General features: G+C 43.9%; 1 protein-coding gene across 1 annotated transcript; it reads right to left on the bottom strand.

The window, feature by feature from the left end:
* Nucleotides 1-421: 421 nt before the first annotated feature.
* On the bottom strand, nt 422-2,029 carry LOC129076037 (amine oxidase [flavin-containing] B-like). The gene is given in 3 exon segments (XM_054580273.1): nt 422-1,096; nt 1,099-1,275; nt 1,278-2,029. Coding segments are annotated over 3 exon segments (1,554 nt in total). The 5' UTR covers nt 2,017-2,029; the 3' UTR covers nt 422-458.
* Between the last annotated feature and the right edge of the window lie 1,627 nt (nt 2,030-3,656).

Genomic DNA, 3,656 nt, shown 5'->3' with positions numbered 1-3,656 from the left:
AGGTCTTCCAGCTATAAAAATACAGGATTCTAAGGACAAATGCAGAAAACTTGAAAGATGAGGGTGTTACAGGGGAGGAAATGAGAAACACAAAGCCATGGAAGTGGGGAAAAACTAGTTTGGGGTTTTGTTTTTTGTTTTTTGTTTTTTTGTGCATCAGCAAAGTGTGTTGTGGGATAGTAAGGACCTTAAACAAGACTGCTTAACTACTGTGAAGATACTGGGGGCAATAAATTTGAAAATGGGCCAGAAAGAGTGCTAAGCCAAGTAGGGGACAAGAAGCAGGGACCAAAATGAAGAAAGAAATACTGTTTCCTATGGTCAGTGTCTGACTTATCCTCATGCTCTCCACCTCATGCTAGAGGCTGTATGTCTTCATGGAACTTTATCACAAACCCTTTCCCAAACCTACACACCAAGTAAAGCAAGAAGAAGATGTGGTTATAGATGCCTTCTCTTTAAAACTGTGTAAGAAACCCTCTTTTGTGGGCCAGGAAGCCAAGAGCAGTTGCTGAAAAGATGGTAGTCAATCCAATCAGCCTCAGCAGCCCTGGTACAGACAGCAAATTTCTCTCCAAGAAGGTTGTGGCAATGGGCTGTGCAGGAACATCCACAGACTCTGGTTCAGACTGCCAGGTTTCATCCTCTGGAATTTTCCTCATGGCATACAGGGTCTCTCGGGCTGCTCTCTCCCCAGCCTCCACAGCCCCCTCCGTGTAACCACTCCAGTGTGTGGAAGTCTCCGTGCCTGTGAAATAAATCCTGCCCACTGGCTGGCGTAGAACCCTTCCATATTGAGTCAGGATCCCTGGAGGGAAGTAGGTCGTGTAGCAGCCTCCTGAGTACTGATCCTCACACCAGTTCTCTTCGTAGTGCACCACTTGTAAAGCTTCTTGGGAGCCCAAACCTTTTGCATAGAGTTCACAAAGTTTATTCAACCTTTCTTCTTTGCTAAGGCGTGCCAGTTTTCTGGCTTTGTGGGCAAGGATAAATCCAATTATGGAGGCATGGCTGCCATCAGGTTTGGTATCATCCAACGTATAGGCAACTGGAGCTTCCTCTCCTTCAATAATCATGGTTCCACAGTAATCCTTTTCCTCCAAAATGGCTCTTTATAATAAACGATACACTTGATGACTGAACCCAAAGGCACACGAGTAATCATCTGGTTTCTCATCATTGGCAGAGGGGGCTTGTGATGAATCTTCATGCCCAGAACAGGGGGAATAGCAGTAATCACATACTTAGCCTCATACACCTCGTGATTTAGAGTTTGACAAGGACATTTACTCCTGTCTGGTCAATGTGGGTCACAGGCCTCTTCAGCTTCACTCGATCCCCAAGGAGGTCCATTATCCATTCACTCACTTGGCCAGATCCACCCACAAATTTCCTCTCCTGCCCTCCATTGGTTGTTGAGACGATCCTCGTTGTGCCCCCACAGTGCTTCACATACCAGAGGAACCACAGAGCAGAAACTTCATGGGTTTCTGCAGAGACACACAGCTTCACAAAGAGAGTAGCAATCTTCTTTGCAGAATCAGTCCATCAGATCTTGTCTAGCAGCTCCTTCCTTGTCATGTGGTCCCACTCTTCTGCAAGAGGTGCTTTCCATGGAGCATCACTGGGAATCTCTTGTCCCAAGATATCCATTGTCCTCCAAAGGTTGTTATGATCTAGGTAGGTAATTGGATTCCAAACAGGTGGGAGTGGGCCCCTGAATTTGCATGATTTGCCCTTTATGTGGTGGATCAGACACTCTACTTCATTCACTTTGTAAGTCTCCAATCCTACTTCTATGGCTAATCTTAAGATACGATTCTGGGTTGGCCCAACATAGGATCTTCCAAGGTCCACATATTTAACCATTTCATTTCTAACAGTGTAAGTCCTGCCTCCCACACGGTATCGAGCTTCCAGAACAACAACATTCAGACCAGAATCATGCAGATATTTGGTTGCTGCCGTACCTGAGATGCCGCCCCCCACCACGACTACATCACATTTTCTGCTCATGACTCTCGTTCCTCTCCAGGCCACCCGGAAGCCCGCTGCTCTGGTCTCTGGGTCTCGGCCTCTGCCCCCAAAACTTGTTAAGAAAATATATCTTAAATGTTCTCCCCCCCCACACACAAAAAAGATAATTATATGACATGTTAGAGGTGCTAGCTTAAACTAGGATGTGTCGGTTCAGACACTCAGAAGCTTCCTGGGTGAAATCTGAAACCATGCACAAAGGACAAGGAGAGATTTAAGAAAGAAGCAGACCACTCCAGACAGAGAGGTGGCAGTAAACAAAGAAACATACATATGATATTTGTCTTGGATGGCCTCAAGATGACAAGATCTTTGCACCTGCCCATCAGAATCTTAAAAGTTTATACACAGTCCTTAAAAGGGTTCAGTTACATATATCATCCAGACGGTCTTAACAACAACATCCTCTCTCAAGGTTCTGTCCTTGAAATGGCTCTGGCTATGGGAATGGCGGGCAGAATGCACATTTCCAGGACAGAGGAAAGGAAAAGGAGCTTTCAATTGCCTGGGTCCAGCTCACGGGTCCACCAGTGGTCATGGCCTCTCCCTCAACATGGTGGTAATCCCTCTGCAATACGCAAGCCTACCAAAGCAACATGCTGTATGCCTTAAACTTACACAACATTGTATGTCAATTATATCTGAATAAATCTGGGACACATGTTTTAAATTAAATAAAGATGTACACACACCCATTCTACAACCCATTATACCTATTTCTAGATAAATTCTGCTCTGTAAACCAGAGGAAATTTAACACAAATGCATGAGGGAATGTGTACAGGGAAGTTTACTGAAGCTTTCTTTATAAAAGCAAAACATTGAACTTAACCTTACTGTCTACAAACAGAAGATGGGTTAAAAACTTAAGGTATATTTGTGTAATGGAAAGCTGTTTAGTAGGTGAAATTACTTAAAAATAGCCACATGAATACGTGTGTAAAACAATATTAAGTGGGGGATAAAAGCGAGTAATGCAAGTGTGCCTCCTGTCATGGTGAACACTAAAAACGTCCAAATCAATACCATCTATTGACGAAAACACAGAATGTGTAGCAAATGGATAAAAAACATGAGTGGAAAGAGGACTCATGAACCTAAGTACAGCTGTTACCTCTGGACAGAGAAGTGGGAAATTGCTTATAAGAATACAAGTGGAGTTTCGCCTGTGTAATTAATGCATTTTCAAAGTAAAAGATCTGAAACAAATATGTCAAAACTAACATTTCAGTGCTAGGGGCTGCTAGGCTCCCACCTCATTTTTGCCTTTTCTTTAAGTCTTTAAGATCTGCTGCAAAAACAAGGGAAAACTGGTATTGTGAGCTCTGAGCAGCTAGGTCTCTGTATCATTTGTGCCTTAAGTAAGTGAGGATGTTTTTTGTTGTTTTTCATGTAGTTATAAAAACTGAAAGTTGGTCACAGTGGGGAACTTTTTTTTCCATTAATTCCACAAATATGTATTGCACGTCTTTTTTGGTGCCAGCCAGTGTGTCGGGACTTCGGTAGGCGTCGTCTGACTGGGGGGTTACTAGCCTCGGTGCAGCGGCTTTCCCTTCCTGCCACCGCCCAGCACGTCTCCGAACCTCCACTTGCATCTAGATTTTCTTTCTGTCTTTTTA

The sequence above is a fragment of the Pteronotus mesoamericanus genome, unplaced genomic scaffold (genome assembly GCF_021234165.1).
Source record: "Pteronotus mesoamericanus isolate MK-2021 breed Mesoamerican mustached bat unplaced genomic scaffold, CSHL_Meso_final contig_56, whole genome shotgun sequence".
Classification (NCBI taxonomy): Eukaryota; Metazoa; Chordata; class Mammalia; order Chiroptera; family Mormoopidae; genus Pteronotus; species Pteronotus mesoamericanus.
The sequence above is the reverse complement of the archived record's forward strand: the minus strand, read 5'-3'. Positions and strand labels throughout refer to the sequence as shown.